Genomic DNA, 15,752 nt, shown 5'->3' with positions numbered 1-15,752 from the left:
GGAATGGAGTCGTGTTTGCTGACTAGTATAACAATATCAATCTGTTTGCATTTGCTGTTTCTTTAGTGGTTGTGGGGAGTTGTGCTAACAAATTATCTTCTTGAAGCCCATGGTCACTTTTCTACAAATGTTGGTTTTCCCCCACCATGGCATCCTGTTTAAGGTTTCAGAGCTTTGTGACTGAATCCAAATGTTAATGGGATACTATCTAAACCCTTAGCAGTTAAAAAATACTTAATTTTAACACATTCATAATCAGGTTAGTTCTTATATAGCCTCATCATATTGGAGTACAGCTATGTTGTTTGAAGGACACATCTGACAATGGGCTACTTGTACACATAGGGGTTAATGTTTGGCAAGTCTAAATCTAAATAGGCTTAATATTGTAAGCAACAATCAAAGTAGTTATATCTGTAACCAACTTTCCTGGCATGCTCAATCTGTACTTTTGCTACAGGCTCTATATGGTAATTATGGCATGAGTATATATTTTGACCTTGGTGTATTAGGAAAGGAGGTAGGATTTGTTACCATTTTGTGGCATTCCCCTAATAGATAATATAGAAATCAACTTTTTTTCCTCTTGTAATCATCAGTCTTAATCTGTTTAAAAAGCATGTTCCTCTTTGCTAGACTAGGGTAAGAAGAGTTTTGTGGAAGGGCCTTGATGTATCTGCTTAAGTGCTAATTATTTAAATGCCCCTTCCGTTCTTTTATCTACTGTACAAATGAAAAATCATCACTGCTTTATATCGTTAACCTCAGTGGCCATTTCTCGTCTCAAAATAATCTGTGGACAGAATCGTAGAGCCCTTGTAGCTAAGGGCATGGAAAACGGACCGATACATCTAAGGAAAGCGGCCTGCACATTAAAAGGACAAACCACTGCAGAAGCCCGAGCTTTCTGCTTGAGAAGACTGGGGGAAACTTCTGGCTTAGCAAGGGTGGGGGGATACGACTCGTGCAAGGCAATCTGAAATGCTGCTGCAGCCTTTTCCCTGGGCGCTGTCTGTCGCAGGAGTGTCACTGCTGGCTGAGCGGGAGCAGGAGGAGCTGTGGAAGTTAGACGAGTCCTGCCCCGTTTGTCTGCCCCCCGTCTCCCTTCTCCTGGGGGACTGTGCAGGCTCTGAAGTGGGGGTTGAGCACAGGCCTCCTCCTGTTACAGTGCGGGGGGGGCGGGGTTGCAACACACAAGCTCCTTACACAGCCCCCCGAGCTAGGGCTCTTCCTTCCCCCGGTGGAGGGCTGCAGCGCACGGGCAAGGGGCCTGGGGGCAGCTAAGGACAGGGTGAGGCTGCTGCCCCTTCCCCCCACAGGAGCTGCACCACATGGCCGGGGGGGGGGGGGGATTGCTGGGGCCAGCCAGGGCTGGGTGCTGCAGGAGCAGGGCCAGCCCCGGGGCTCCTCTGGAGGGAGAGGGAGCCAGGCTCATCAGGGGGACCCGGCGCTTTCCAGGGGCCACCGCCCACTGTGCGTGGGACGTTTGTGCTCCCGGAACGCTTGCAGCGGGGGCCGGCACGCTGCGTGTCCCGGCCGGACTGGAACGTGCGTGCACCGGCCGCCACACCGTCACGCCGAGGGGGTGATTAGTGCGACGGACGAGCCGGCGGCAGCTTCCGGGCGAGGAGCCGGGGTGGCTGGAGGGCGGCGCGTTAGGCCTGCGGCGCCCGCTTCGGAGCCCCTAGAGCCCGGCTGCGCCCCCGCCCGCCGGCGCCATGGGTATCCTGGAGAAGATCTCGGAGATCGAGAAGGAGATCGCGCGCACCCAGAAGAACAAAGGTCAGGGGCGGCCCGCCCTTCTGTCGGGGGGTGGGGGGAGAGGTGGGGGGCGGGGAGGTGGGGGGCGGGGGAAGCTGGCAGCGGGGAGGGGTGCGGGGGGGGCCTGGAGATGGGGGGAGAGAGGTGGGGTGCGGGGGGGGCCTGGCAGCAGGGAGGGGTGGGGTGCGGGGGGGCCATTCTGTCAGCCTCTTCCCTTACACTGATTTTTTTCATCCTTTGGGGGGGGCTCCATTTGCACCCCAGAGAATTGAGTGGGTGCCTGTTCTACACACCTACAGGATGCCGTATTGGGGCAAAGAAATACCACTTGCACCTCGTGCGTGGTGTATACCTGTGTCTTGATATGCCACTGGGAATAGATTAAATGTCAAGGCATAACTTACACTACAAGAAGTGAGTCTATAATAACGGAATTAAGGGGGGAGAAAATACAAAACCCTGTTGTTTTCTCTCCCTAGGAATCCACTCCCTTCTCTGTCAGAGTGGACACTCCTAAGGCGGGAGCTACCTTTATTCCGGTGTTTTGTGCCACATCAGGCATAAAGAGTAAATAGTTAAAAACACCAAATTTGATCTACAATGTTAATTTGTAGTAATGTCCTAATTGCTGCAATTCCCAAACTAGAAACAAGTCACTTGAACTAAGAGGGAAATAGGTGCCATGTTCCCATGCTGTTGCAGGCTATTTGGTTAATAACTGTTGTTGCTATTTTGTTTAAGCTACCGAGTACCATCTTGGCCTACTGAAGGCAAAGCTTGCCAAGTACAGAGCTCAGCTACTAGAACCCTCCAAATCTGCTGCTGCTAAAGGAGAAGGTTTTGATGTGATGAAATCTGGAGATGCCAGAGTGGCACTGATTGGCTTTCCCTCTGTGGGTAAGGTCAGTGACTATCAGAGCTGACTCTAGCACGTGCAGTTCCTAAGTTTGTTTTCGGTTTTTTGAAATATGCTTTTATGATCTGACCGCTAATGTTTCTGACTTTTTCTGTATTTCCACAACTTAAGTGTTTGTTTTCCAAAAATGAAAGGAAAGAATGTAGCTCGCGCACCCAGACCTGAAGGCTAAAACTGGGGAAAGTCTGTCATCATCCCTGCATGCAAAGCACACTTGGTGCATACCAAAACCTTTCGTTTGTTCCCATCTGACAGCAACACCACTATGAAAGGTCTGTAAAAGCAGCCTGATAACTGACATTCAAGAGAACATGCCAAGTATTCCTCTTCACCTCTAAAACTGCCATGGCCGGCATAGCAAGAGCACATGGCTGTTAAAACTAGAGTAGTTTTCTCCCCATTCCAGTTCAGAAGTCGTCGATGTGCATTGTTTCCATGTATCTTTATATATTCAGTGGTGCTGTCATTTGTTTATGTATTTCATGTTATGATATCTTGCTTTTCAGTCCACATTTCTGAGCTTAATGACCTCCACAGCCAGTGAAGCTGCCTCATATGAATTCACAACGCTGACGTGTATTCCAGGTGTCATAGAAGTAAGTGTGATTTGGCTGGATTCTACATCATAAGTAAGGCTGCGAGTTTGTCACAGAAGTCATAGACTTCTGTGACTTCTGCAGCAGCCAGTGTGCCTGGCCAGTTGCACCGGCTGCTGCAGGGGCAGTCTTGAGCCACTGCCTTTTCTCCCCCCGCAGCAGCAGGAGTTTGGGTGTGGGAGGGGGCAGAGGGTTGGGGTACGGGACAGGGTGAGGGCTCTGGGCGGCACTTACCGTGGGGGGCTCCCCAGAAACAGTAACATCTCCCTCCCTCAGCTCCTAGGCAGAGGCGTGGCCAGGCAGCTCTGCACACGGCCTCCACCTGCAGGCACCACCCCCACAGCTCCCATTGGTTGCGGTTCCAAGGTTTAGTCACAGGTATTTTTAGTAAAAGTCATGGACAGGTCACAGGAAGTAAACAAAAATTCATGGCCCGTGACCTGTCCATGACTTTTACTAAAAATACCTGTGACTAAAACATAGCCTTAATCATAAGCTGTTAGCAACAAGACCCACAACTTAGTATGTAGGGATGTGCTGTTCCTGATGTGTGTGTTCTAATTATGTCTATGATAGGGCTCAGAAACAGGTAGGTCTATGGTAGGGCTCAGAAGCAGCTGTATCCAAAGGTCCCTGCTTCCCAGCTGATTTCTGTTTTGAACTCTTGGAAGGTCTCAAGCATTTGCAGTTAGGTCTGTGGAGCCTGGCACTTTTACAGGCAGCATTGCTCCTCTGAGACAGGCAGCATGCACTGGGAATCTGACTCTGCATTTTGAGTGGCCAGGCAACAAGATAATTCTCAATTGATTTTTTTTTTTTTTTGTATAACAGCTATTGACACCATTGACCAGATGGCTGGAAGCCTTGACAGATTTGTTGTTAATGAAGCTTTAAAATAGGCAATCTGTGCAGTGATCAATTTGGACAGCAAATAGGACAACTCCTATCCTTGAGGAGTTTTTGCTATCTGTGCCCTGTACATCCATCTGTAAAGCAAATTTATAAAAGGCACCAAAGAGAAAAGCATCCTAGTATAATGTGAAATTTTGGGGTCAAAATTCAGGCTGAGTGAAAATAATTAAAACAAACACATTTGATGTCAAAACAAGCATAAATATTGTCACAAATCTGAGGCCACCTGCAACTTCATTTACTGCACGATGTCGTCATTTTAAACTTCACTGCCGTTGCAGGAATGGAACTCTCATCTTCCTGCTCCATAAGCAAGTGACCCTCACCACTTGAGTTTCAAGGAGAATCTCTGTTAACAGGAGTAATATTATGTCTATGATACACACCTGAGTAATTCTGAATCCAGCCATGAGAGTGCTCTTATCATTAAAATATTTCACCTGTTGGACCAGATAAGAAACTTATTACTCGTGTGGACAAGTTTCTTTGGTGAACAGAGGACCAAAATTATATTACAGCCAAAGTGTGCTCTAGTCTTGTCATTTTGTAGTCAAACCAAGATGGTCTAGAATTTTTGTAGCTTTGGCCATTAACTGCTGCAGTAAAATGTATCTTGAGGTGGAAGGAGGAATTTTCAGAAGGTTAGCGAAAGAGCTTCATGGTAAAAACTCTGCAAATTGTTTCCAGCTCAGTGGGATGTTCAACTTACTGGTCCAGGTTTTGCCCTGCCCTATACCCTGTGCAGCCCCATTGATTTCAGAATTTGGCCCTCTGTGTACAATACATTGAGTGCTTAGCCTGTGTTAGGAAAGCAGTTTTAAAGGTTTTGTGGAGGTCCTCATAATCTTCCACCTTTCTGATTATCTTGCAGTATAAAGGAGCAAACATTCAGCTTTTGGATCTGCCTGGAATCATCGAAGGAGCTGCACAAGGTTGGTTAGCTCTTACATTAATTTAATGCGTGCCATTGCTCTCAGTACTGTGTGGAGTTTCTAAATGGTACCAACCTTGCCAGCCTAGTCATGTATTGTGTGAACACCTTAGACTTAAAACCTGAGGTCCTGAATGTGGGAGACAATTGTAAAAGAGTCCCTGAATTACAAAAAGACATATTATGTTGTAGAAGATGCTTGTTCTGGAGGTGGGTAGCAGAAGTAAGCAAACCTCCCTATTCAGGGGGAATCATGGCCTTGCTCATTTGTTCTCTTGGTACCAGGGGAGGTCTTTGGTATTGGTCACTAGAGAAAGAAACTGGAGATGTGTGGGAGGAGGGTTAATCAAGGCAAGAAATATTGTTCAGCTACGATCGCCTGGGTGTTTCTGAGAGTTCTGATGTAGCTCCTTGACTTGGGAGCCAGGAATTCATTCTACCTCTTTCCTCTCGCTTTGTCTGCCAGTCGCTCAGCTGTGGCAAGAGGAGTCTCGTGAGGTTCGTAGGAGTCTCCTGATGTTTCATTCTGAGCAGAGTGTAGTTTGGTTAATAAACGTCTCCTTTCACTTCTGATCAGAAAGTGTGTCTAGCGGATTTGAACTGGGATCTCGGGGTTTTCCTCTTCGCTATTCTGGGTATCCTCACTTCAGTGCAGAGGAGAGAGAGAATTGCACACACATTGCTTCTTGGAAAGAAGGCGGTCTGATGGGATTGCAATGCTTCTCCACTGTCTGCCTGCAGAGGAGTCCTTGCTCATCAAGAACTGCATGCCCTCACACTAGAGGCTGAGTGGGTCACATCCCAGCCCCATGCAACTAGGGGAATGGATCCTGCGGTTGCTTAAAGCCAAGTCCTTGTGTGTTTGTGTAGTGCTTTCTATTGGACTGGCCTTCAAAATATGGTGTTTCTTTTGAGAACAAGCACATATTTCAGCCTGCAAGAGCTCTGAATGGGCCTTGACCGCATTAGCCTGGCCGCCTTCCCAACAGGTTAGTGCAGCCAAAGCAGGAATGAAATTCTTTCTTGCTTCGAAGAAGTCCCATGGGACGGTTCCTGGTTCGAGGGAGCTTTTAACTATTCTGCCTTCCCATGGATAACGCCATCTCCTTCCTTTGCAGGGAAAGGGAGAGGACGTCAGGTGATAGCTGTGGCTAGGACCGCTGATGTCGTTATCATGATGCTGGATGCCACTAAGGGCGAAGTACAGAGGTGAGCACAGGGAGCAGGTTAGTCAGTTCTGGACTGATAAGCCAATGAAGGAATCCCGATGGCTTGCTACTTCCCAGCTGCGGAGGCTAACTAGGCATACCCCGTATGCAGCACACTAGATATTTACTAATGTCCTAATATAATCTATAGTCGGCTAATAATTTTACTCTTTAATATTCCTGGGATCATCTTCTCACTTCAGTCCTGCTCTCCATGGACGTTCCAAAATGAACCGCCTTTGCTGATTTTTGCTAAATTGTTCTTCCACTCTAGCTGGCTCGTCTCAAAATCTGTGCATCATGAGGCCACTCTGTTAAAGTGTTTCAGTTTAAATTTAAACTTCTACTGGGGCTTTTTGGCCATTGCTTTCGCTAGCAAGATAACTGTTACTGCAGATTATTGCCTGGGCTGGATGGCCTGTTGGTAGCTTCCAAGCAAGCAGCCCAGGCTTGGGCAATGGACTTAGTTGTGCTCAACAGAAATACCTACTGGCTAGGTAGGCGCAGCATTTACGAAGATTGCCAGGAATCTCAGTTCTGGCTTCTTGAGGGGAAGAACATCAACATATGGCCTCTCCAGGGAAGGATAATATATTACATGGTAGTGTCTTTGTTTGAGGCTTCCTCCTCCCATGGCCATGTTCTTAGGTCCCAACTAGAGGCCTTGCTGAATGGGAGGGCCCCAGTCAGTGGTATAGAGAAGATCCACAGGGTGGTGATTTGGAGCTGGGAAACGTCAAGGTGCCGGCCAAGCTTTTGACCATTTTTTCCTCTTATTGCACTAAGTCCAGTGTACCAACAACTAATTTGCAGTGTCTACGCAGGTCCCTCTTGGAAAAGGAATTGGAATCTGTAGGAATCCGGCTGAACAAATGCAAACCAAACATCTATTTCAAGGTGAGACTTACCAATGGCCCTGCACAGTCATGGGTTTGCGTGTGCTCATCCAATGGAAACACGAATTCCTCTATGCCTGTCCCTTTTGTTATGCCACAGATAACGTGAACTTTACATTTTACAGACTGTTTTAAGGTTCTTTGTTCTGTTCATCCAGCCAAAGAAGGGTGGGGGCATCTCCTTTAACTCGACTGTCACGCTGACCCAGTGCTCCGAGAAGCTGGTGCAGCTCATCCTCCATGAGTACAGTATCCTTTTTTGAAGGAGAGCCCAGAAAGGGGCAACGTCCAGAAACCGCTTCTCTTGACCCCCGTCCCACACCTCAGAGCCGCAGCAGCCCACTCGGTGAAGGTCCCATTCGAACTAGAATGGGATTGTATCTTCAATACTAATTCCAGAGCAAGGTGTTCATGCCAATAGGGTGACGGTGAAGTTAAAAGCAGGAGGAATTTTGGGGGGGGGGGGTGTCATCTGAGCAGCCCCCATTATACAAGATTAAACAAATCCAGCCCATTGTGCCTGTCCGGTGTGTTTAGCCAACAGAGGAAGTTTGGCCTTAATGATGCCACCTCAGAAATCTTCAATGCAGAGGTTCTGTTTAGAGAAGATTGTTCTCCTGATGAGTTTATCGATGTGATTGTCGGTAACAGAGTCTACATGCCCTGCCTTTATGTGAGTATCCCGGAAACAGCCTTATTTCTGTATAATTAATGGGACAGCATAAGATTGGGGTCCTAAATACAGAATGATCTTGACCTCTTGCCGTGAGAGAATCACTCTGTATGTGAAAACCACCACTTGTCATCAAACATCTAGTTAACCTGTTGCGCATGTACTGTGTAGTATGCTCGTTTAGCACATGATTCCAGCGCCCTCTTGTGGCTGGCCCCGATGACTATAGCGGCAGGCTACCTAGAGCTGATCATTCCTCTTTTCTCTCAGCTGGGGTAGAGACTTGTGTTTTGGTGCTGAAAGTTCCATGGCTGATTTCCTCTAACAAGCATGGTGTCTGTATGTGCACAGCCTTGGTGCGCTATAGATGCACCTTTCGTTTCAGGGGCCCCTTTCTGATAATGTTTTGGATTTTTATAATGCGGTCCAAGAACAAAACACCAGAGGGTGACCCCCAAAGGAAAGAACGTTAAAATGGGAAAACTTGTCATTTATTTTGAGGCTTGTGAACTTTAACAATTTACCAAAAATCTTTGATCAATATTGATAAGCGCCACATTTTTTAACAAGCCCCAGCATCTCATTATTGTGTGTCTACGAGGACTGGAAGCTGCAGAACCTCATAACTACTTGCATGTATCGAATTTGCTTGCAGTGTCACTTGAATTGACTTTGTAAAGGATATGTTCTTTTCCCTTTTGATTTTAGGTTTATAACAAGATTGACCAGATATCTATGGAGGAAGTAGATCGTCTGGCTAGGAGACCAAACAGTGTTGTGATCAGGTAAGAGCTTGCAAGCCTGTTAATCCACACCTTCTACAGGCTCTGCACTCGGAAGTTGGTTTACATTTCATTAATACCCTCTTCCTTTGCTATCCCAAAGATGGGCACGCTCCTTGGCACACCACTTAGCTGCTCTGTGCTCTGGCTGAGAGTGAAACTCAACAAGTACCCTGTCATTTTTAACAAAATATTCAGTGGCCTCTATCCACAGAGAGAGGCAAATCTGCTATAAGCTGCCTCGCACCATCTCCAGGTTGAAATAAACCAGGTCTTCCCAGTAGTTCTGTTATATTATCTGTTCTGTTAAACTGATGGGCTCTGCCACTTTGAAGGTGGTGTACCTTTGGAAAGCATTGTCTGTTTCATCATACTGACCCATCAGAAAGCTTCACCTTGTCATCTAGCACTTAATAAGCTTCTCGATCACACTTCTTTGTGGACTCCAGGTAAGACGGAATTTGGGCTGCTCTTTGGGGAATAGAATTACACTAAGCCGAGATGTTCATGGTGTTTTGCAGCTGTGGAATGAAGCTGAACCTGGACTATTTACTGGAGAAGCTGTGGGAGTACCTGGCGCTTACCTGTATCTTCACTAAGAAGAGAGGACGTAAGCAAAACACTGACAGGCAAAAGAAGAGTCCAAGGGGGAGATTTTCAGAAATACAGCCAATGGGAGTTGGGCACGAGGTGCCCAACTCCCATTGGCTGTCAGTGAGCAGTTGGTGTGACAAGGTGCCACCTGATGTACTGAGATACCACTGAGCCCACCTGTTCCACCATCCTGAGCCCCCTTTAACCTGTCTTGCTGAGCAAGGCTCTTAAGCCTCCTCTAGCACACACACAGGCAGGGCCACACCCAGCTGCAGAAAGACACAGACACTGAGATCAGCTCTGGGAAAACTCCACTTAAGGGACTTTCCCCAACACTCAGGTGCCCACCCCCCATGGAGTGCAGACCCAAAGGTGTATTGTCTTGCGCTGGATAGAAAAATCTGCACAGCGCAAGCTCATAAAAATTCGCCCTCTCCCTCAATGTGGAGAGAGAGATGCACAGCTTCTCCCCCTCCGCCCCATATGACTTGCACAAACTGGGTTATGTTATAAACAAGAAATAAGTTTATTAACTACAAAAGACGGATTTAAGTGATTATAAGGGATAGCAAACAGAACAAAGCAGATTACTAAGCAAATAAAACAAAACACGCAAACTAAGCTTGATTCACTAAAGAAACAGGTTACAAAATGTAATTTCTCACCCTAAATGTTGAATTAGGCAGGATGCAGGGTTTCTGTAGCTCAGAGTTCCAGTTATTTCTTACAGACTGGACCACTGTCTGGACTCACCTCTGCCTTTCCCTTCAGGTTAGTTAATTTGTCCCTTTAGATTCTTTCAGCAGTCCCACTAGGAGCCCACAGGGGAGTTGGGAAGGATGGGCACTTAGCACCATCCCCTCCTGAGACAGAACTCCCAAGCAGCTGCTTACAGGTGTCACATAGGCTGAGGATGAGCAGGAGCAGCACTCTTCAGCTGGCTTTAACTCCCCAAACGCCTTACTGAGGGTCCTTATACAGCTGTCACTTTCCCTGTCACTTAGTAAAGGCCGTTGTTGCATTTGGCATTGGAGGGCTGCAAGCTTGAATTTTGGGTAAACATCAGTGAGATTTTGTGGTAGCTTATTAGATCCTAAAATGTTAGGATCTTCAAGGAAACTGCAGCAGTGATTCCCTTTTATTTAAACATGTGTGTTTAGACTTTGGCTTTTACTGTTGCGATAAGTCCTGTCATGTGGATTGAATGAAGATTGGGCCTGGATGGGCTTGTGAATTCTAAGGAAATGGTTGACTTTGACTTTTAAATGTTAAAGGTGGTATAGAGAGAGAGAGTAAATCAAAAGTTGGAAGTACTGTCTTTGAAGATTATGAATTGATTCAATGTATTGTATTGATCTTTAAAAGTCCAGGGTAAGTAGCCAATTTGTACTTCCTGCCACTGGAGTGTGTATAGAGCTAAGTAGGCAATATAACTCAGGTGAATGGCTATTTGTATGCCAGCCTGCTGTCAGGTGTAACTGGCGTGGGGGACCGGGGGGGATTCAAGGAGTTGTACATAATCAAATGCATTGTCAGATTGTGTTAAAGGACAGTGATCGGGAAAGCGATGCTATCTTTTCCCTTCTTGTTTTTCTGTGCTCTCTAGAGAGACCGGACTTCACAGATGCCATTATTCTCCGGAAAGGGGCTTCTGTAGAGCATGTGGTAAGCAAATAACACAAAGAAAGATCTTTCTCTGGTGGTAGAACTGCACTCAGTCCAATGCAAACTTCCTACCCAAACTGTTGGTAGGATTTTGAATATTTCAGGTTGTCCTATGAAAAAACACATGTTGCTGTTTTGTTGCCCATTAGCATTCCTTAGCTTGGTCTAACTGAGGTATAGAAACAAATGTTTCTTTTCTGGTTATGTACTTTACTAGATAAAAGGTGATGAAGGTTGTGACGGGTTGGACCCCCACTTCTGGCATGCTGCCTGATGTACTGGGGTTTCACTTAGCCCTTCCTCCTCCATCAGCCTGGATTCTCTCTCTCTCTCTGTTTTGCTGAATTAGGCTCTCCAGCCTCTTGCAGCATACACACACAGGTAGGGCCACACCCAGCTGAAGACATAGACTGAAGTCAGCTCTGTGTGAGAGGATTCACCCAGCACTCACGTGCACACCCCCTTTGGGGAATAAACCCAAAATAATACTGTCTTGCACTATATAGAAAGATCTGCACAGCGCAAGCTCATAAAAATTTGCCCTCTCCCTCAGTGTGAAGAGAGAGATGCACAACTTCATGCACAAACTGGGTTTAATAATATACAAAACAAATGTATTAACCGTAAAAGGCAGATTTTAAGTGATTATAAGGGATAGCAAACAGAACAAAGAAGATTACTGAGCAAATAAAACAACACACATACTAAGATTAGGATCTTAAAGAGACTGGTTTCAAGAAAAAAGAAAAGGAGTACTTGTGGCCCCTTAGAGACTAACACATTTATTTGAGCATAAGCTTTCGTGAGCTACAGCTCAAGTGAGCTCACGAAAGCTTATGCTCAAATAAATGTGTTAGTCTCTAAGGGGTCACAAGTACTCCTTTTCTTTTTGCGGATACAGACTAACATGGCTGCTACTCTGAAACCTGATTTCAAGAAGTAATTTCTCACCCTAAGTGTTGTTTTAGGCAAGTTGCAGAGTTTCTGTAGCTTAGAGTTCCAGTTATTTCTTCTTACAGACTGGATCCCTGTCTCAGTCTGGACTCATCTCTGCCTTTCCCCTCAGGTTAGTTCCTTTGTCTCTTCAGGTATTTTCAGTAGTCTTTCTTCTTGATAGGCAATGGAGGAGAGTCCACATTAACCCGCTCCCCAGCCTTAAAAAGGATTTACCTAAGGCAGAAAACCTTTGTTTGATCCCCATCCCGCTACAGAGGAAAAGTACCAGCAGTGTCCAAAGTGGTATTTAGTACCAGGTGACAGGACCACCTGACCTGGTTGTGTCACAGCTACGACCCAGGACACCTCTCAGGGAGGAGAGAGATTAGTATCTTCACAGTCTTATTGTTCCTTCCTAATGGCCCATCAAGGCTGCGATGGCCGGTTGTCTGGTGGGTGTCTCCCACACAGTTAGGAAAAAGAAAAGGAGTACTTGTAGCACCTTAGAGACTAACAAATTTATTTGAGCATTTATTGGTTAGTCTCTAAGGTGCCACAAGTACTCCTTTTCTTTTTGTGAATACAGACTAACACGGCTGCTACTCTGAATCCCACACAGTTGTAATACACACACAGTTGTAATTGTTATAGTCAATATTCCTAACTTTAGATACAGAAATGATACATTTTTCAGAGGAACAGCCGTGTTAGTCTGTATTCGCAAAAAGAAAAGGAGTACTTGTGGCACCTTAGAGACTAACCAATTTATTTGAGCATGAGCTTTCATGAGCTACAGCTCACTTCATCAGATATTTACCGTGGAAACTGCAGCAGACTTTATATACACACATTCATATTCTCTGTGTGTATATAAAGTCTGCTGCAGTTTCCACGGTAAACATCTGATGAAGTGAGCTGTAGCTCACGAAAGCTCATGCTCAAATAAATTGGTTAGTCTCTAAGGTGCCACAAGTACTCCTTTTCTTTTTGAGAAATGATACAGGCATACAAATTGGCTGTTCACGTTCAGTAAATCATAACCTTCCCAATGATACCTTACAAGACCCATCTTGCATAAAATATATCTTAGGCCATATTCATATCATAACCATATTTCTATAAAGAATGTGGCATGTAACATCACAAAGATAACCTAATGGAGTTCAGCGAACAAGCAGATGGAAATGATGAGACTTTTGTGATGCTATTCCTGGGAACTTTGTATGGAGAAAGCATGATTCTGGTACATTTACTTTATGCTCTTTGTGCGTTTTTGAATGTGGCTCCGAAGTTGCCTTTGCAGTAAACAGCGTGGACCCAAGGTGTTCCTGTTTGTAGTGGCTAGATGTTAATTGAAGACAGCAGTGGGTACTGGAAGTCTGGGGAAAATCACCACTTCTTGTCTTGGGAGACATGATTAGTTGGAGCTAATCATCAAAAACAGTGTTTTCATATCTAATTCTCAGGTGCTCAGACACCATGGTGAGGGGCACAGTATAAGAACCTGAATAGAATAGAGGCTGATATATAGTGAAGCATTATCATTTGACTGTCTCACACTCTGTCTTATTGCAGTGCCATCGAATTCACAGAACGTTAGCCAGCCAGTTCAAATATGCCTTGGTGTGGGTAAGTGACTAATACTCTCTGAATTTGATTTGCCTGTATTTGAAGTGTCCACTCCTAACACGTTTCAACTTGCTTTCTCCTGATTTAAAGGGAACCAGCACAAAATACAGTCCTCAAAGAGTAGGATTAACTCATTTGATGGAGCACGAAGATGTCATCCAGATTGTCAAGAAGTAACCCTCTTAGCCACTGCTCACTGGTGCCTGACCCTGCCCTAGGCTGTAGAATCAGAACTGACTTATTGTGACCATATAAAAGCCAAAAAAAGGAAGATGTGCTCCAAGCCATGTAGGCTTCCATGAAGCTTGTTCCACTGGAGACAAGAAGAGACTAAGGATACACTATAAACAGGTGGGGAGCAGGGAGACGAGGGGTTTCCCATCTTGTGACATTTCAGGCAAGGTAGCTTGTTTGCACAACATCTCTAAAAGTTGGATCATGGAACCCATTTGTTACGATGCGATGAGAATCCTCCACCCTCCTGTACTGCTGTAGATTTTCCATACATGTCTGTCTGTTATACCTGCCAGCAGCTTTCTCGGCCAATCGGAATCTGTGGATTTGTCCACGCAAATGTGACTCTTCTCTTGGTGCCATTGATACCAGCACTGAGAGAGGTTACCTGCCATTCGTTGCACATTCCTGTCATTTAATGTAAGAGTGTCATTAAAGCAAACCTTTCCCTCCCCCACTCGCCCAATACGAGGGCTGCTAGAATTCACAGCCTTTCTAGCTTCCCCGGGTTTCCCACATCCGACACAGCCCTAGGCTGAGCTTTTGAACATCCCACTCTATCAAATTTAAAACCAACATCCCATGCCTCTTAACCCTCTGACACAGCCTGTAGGGTGTCCTAATCCCATTAGTACTCTTGAGAGAGCTGGAAGGTGCAACCCTATTAACAAAGGGATTGATACGTGGCCAAGCCACAGGTGCCGTAGCTACATCCTAGAAGAGCTCCAAGACTTGGTGAGGATTCATTTCCGTCCATGTCATAGGTCTGAGAGGTGGCATTAGGAGTTTCCCGGGGGAAACCTCTGCTTTGCCGCCTTCTTCCACCTTTTCTGACACAGTACCTGAGGAATAGTTGTCAGGAAACCACTTGTCTCTAAATCATGCATCCATGGCTCCTAAACCCCAGAAATAGCTATTCAGGCTCAAATCCCATTCTAAGCTGTGGCCTTTTTTGGCTAAAATAAATGAACAATAATGCTTCTTAATGGAGATCTTCCATCAGAAAACTTGGATTTTCTAATCATGCTTTTTTAATGTTGTTGCTAATGGTTTATAGTATCTGATAGTTACAGGCTCTTTCTTTCCATGAGCAAGAGCCTCCAATGCCGAATTCTGAACCATGAAGCCTGGTTGGATGGCTAGCTCCTCCACCCCCAAGCTCCTCTTTCGTGCTCCTCCTGAACTGCAATGGCTGGGAGTGTTTTATTTAAGAAAATAAAAGTGGCTATTTCATGTGAATTATGCCCTTGCCTCTCGAAACAGACACGGGAACACTTGCTTTGTCATCCCTCTCCCTCCCTTTTGGCCAACTGAGTGGCAAGGAGCTCTGTGGTGGAGTGGATTTTGATGGTAATGTGTCATAGAATTTAAGGCCAGAAGGGACCCACTAGATATCTAGTCTGACCTGTATCTCTCAGGCTACCACCACCACCCAGCACCTACACGCTAACCCAAACCTGAAATGAGACTAAAGTGGCATTGTGAAGAGTGAACAAAGGGCGCGCTAAGGATGGAGATGAGTTGGACGCATTAGGGCTTCCTCGGATGACATGAGCTGGATAAATTACACAAGAACCAAGCCAAAAAGGTGACACTGAGCTTTGTAGGTTACCTTTGGTGTTAATGATTTTGCTCGCAGCTGGAATGCAGAGGGAATCAGGGCTGAGGTAGAAGCTACTGGAGAATAATCTCCAAATTAGCTGTATTATGCCTGAGCTGGCTTTCTAATGCCTGCACTTCTCTCTGCTAATTGAGTGGGATGCTGTTCCAGCACATTGACTCGCCCTTTAAATTTCCCATGAAGGTTGCGCAGGCCAAGACGCCAGGACAAAGCTTTTCGTGTTTCATTTTTAGCTGTTTCATTTTTAACCGTGCTGGCGTTTAACTACTAAACAAGGACAATGGAGGAAAGCCCGTGCATGACTTGATAGTCAGAATACTGAACTGTACATCCTCCTCAAACAGGAGAGGGAGGGGGAATAAAAATATTCAAAATAGCTTGTTAAAACTCATTGTAAA

General features: G+C 45.7%; 1 protein-coding gene across 1 annotated transcript; it reads left to right on the top strand.

The window, feature by feature from the left end:
- The first annotated feature begins 1,594 nt into the window (after positions 1 to 1,594).
- DRG2 (developmentally regulated GTP binding protein 2) lies at positions 1,595 to 14,972 on the top strand. Its single transcript, XM_048867104.2, has 13 exons — positions 1,595 to 1,782; positions 2,503 to 2,663; positions 3,184 to 3,273; positions 5,057 to 5,117; positions 6,235 to 6,325; positions 7,149 to 7,221; positions 7,379 to 7,469; positions 7,796 to 7,893; positions 8,602 to 8,678; positions 9,197 to 9,285; positions 10,876 to 10,934; positions 13,446 to 13,499; positions 13,590 to 14,972. Exons 1-13 carry the CDS (start codon positions 1,719 to 1,721, stop codon positions 13,674 to 13,676), a joined length of 1,095 nt encoding a protein of 364 aa, XP_048723061.1. The 5' UTR covers positions 1,595 to 1,718; the 3' UTR covers positions 13,677 to 14,972.
- The last annotated feature ends 780 nt before the right edge of the window (positions 14,973 to 15,752 follow it).

The sequence above is a fragment of the Caretta caretta genome, chromosome 10 (genome assembly GCF_965140235.1).
Source record: "Caretta caretta isolate rCarCar2 chromosome 10, rCarCar1.hap1, whole genome shotgun sequence".
Classification (NCBI taxonomy): domain Eukaryota; kingdom Metazoa; phylum Chordata; order Testudines; family Cheloniidae; genus Caretta; species Caretta caretta.
This window is presented reverse-complemented; position numbering and strand designations above follow the sequence as displayed.

What these genes read in the sequence shown, in the direction of transcription:
- DRG2 (XM_048867104.2), top strand. Translation starts at nt 1,719, where the DNA reads ATGGGTATCCTGGAGAAGATCTCGGAGATCGAGAAGGAGATCGCGCGC. An exon ending in GCTTTCCCTCTGTGGGTAAG is followed by an intron (nt 2,664 to 3,183) that starts GTCAGTGACTAT and finishes CTTGCTTTTCAG; the next exon opens with TCCACATTTCTGAGCTTAAT. An exon ending in GGGCTTCTGTAGAGCATGTG is followed by an intron (nt 10,935 to 13,445) that starts GTAAGCAAATAA and finishes GTCTTATTGCAG; the next exon opens with TGCCATCGAATTCACAGAAC.